The 253-nt window shown below is 60.1% G+C and overlaps 1 protein-coding gene across 1 annotated transcript in view; it reads right to left on the reverse strand.

Annotated features, from left to right (window-relative positions):
- The window catches only part of LOC104410379 (cold shock domain-containing protein C2-like), a gene marked incomplete at both ends in the record, with an annotated part of 383 nt that extends 218 nt beyond the window's left edge, over positions 1-165 (reverse strand). Inside the window, one exon of the mRNA XM_010020526.1 lies at positions 43-165. Within this exon, the coding sequence (XP_010018828.1) occupies positions 43-165 (123 nt within the window). The remainder of the gene's footprint in view (positions 1-42) is intronic.
- Positions 166-253: the final 88 nt, after the last annotated feature.

Raw genomic sequence — 253 nt, forward strand, 5'->3', positions numbered from 1 at the left:
CCCAGCCCACAGGTCTCCAGCCCCACACAACCCCAGACTTACTCAGACACATGCACAAAGATGTCCTCTGTGCCGTTCTCGGGAGTGATGAACCCGTGGCCCTGGGAGCGAGAGAACTGCTTGCAGACACCCTTGAAGATGGGGCCGGCAGAGGCACGTGCCGTGCTGCGGGAGGAAAGGGATGGAGAAGTCTCACTGGGGGGACAGCACAGGGAGAGGTTTGCTAGGAAAAGACAGCGTTCCCTGGGGAAGA

The sequence above is a fragment of the Nestor notabilis genome, unplaced genomic scaffold, assembly GCF_000696875.1.
Source record: "Nestor notabilis isolate BGI_N333 unplaced genomic scaffold, ASM69687v1 scaffold17678, whole genome shotgun sequence".
Taxonomy (NCBI): Eukaryota; Metazoa; Chordata; class Aves; order Psittaciformes; family Psittacidae; genus Nestor; species Nestor notabilis.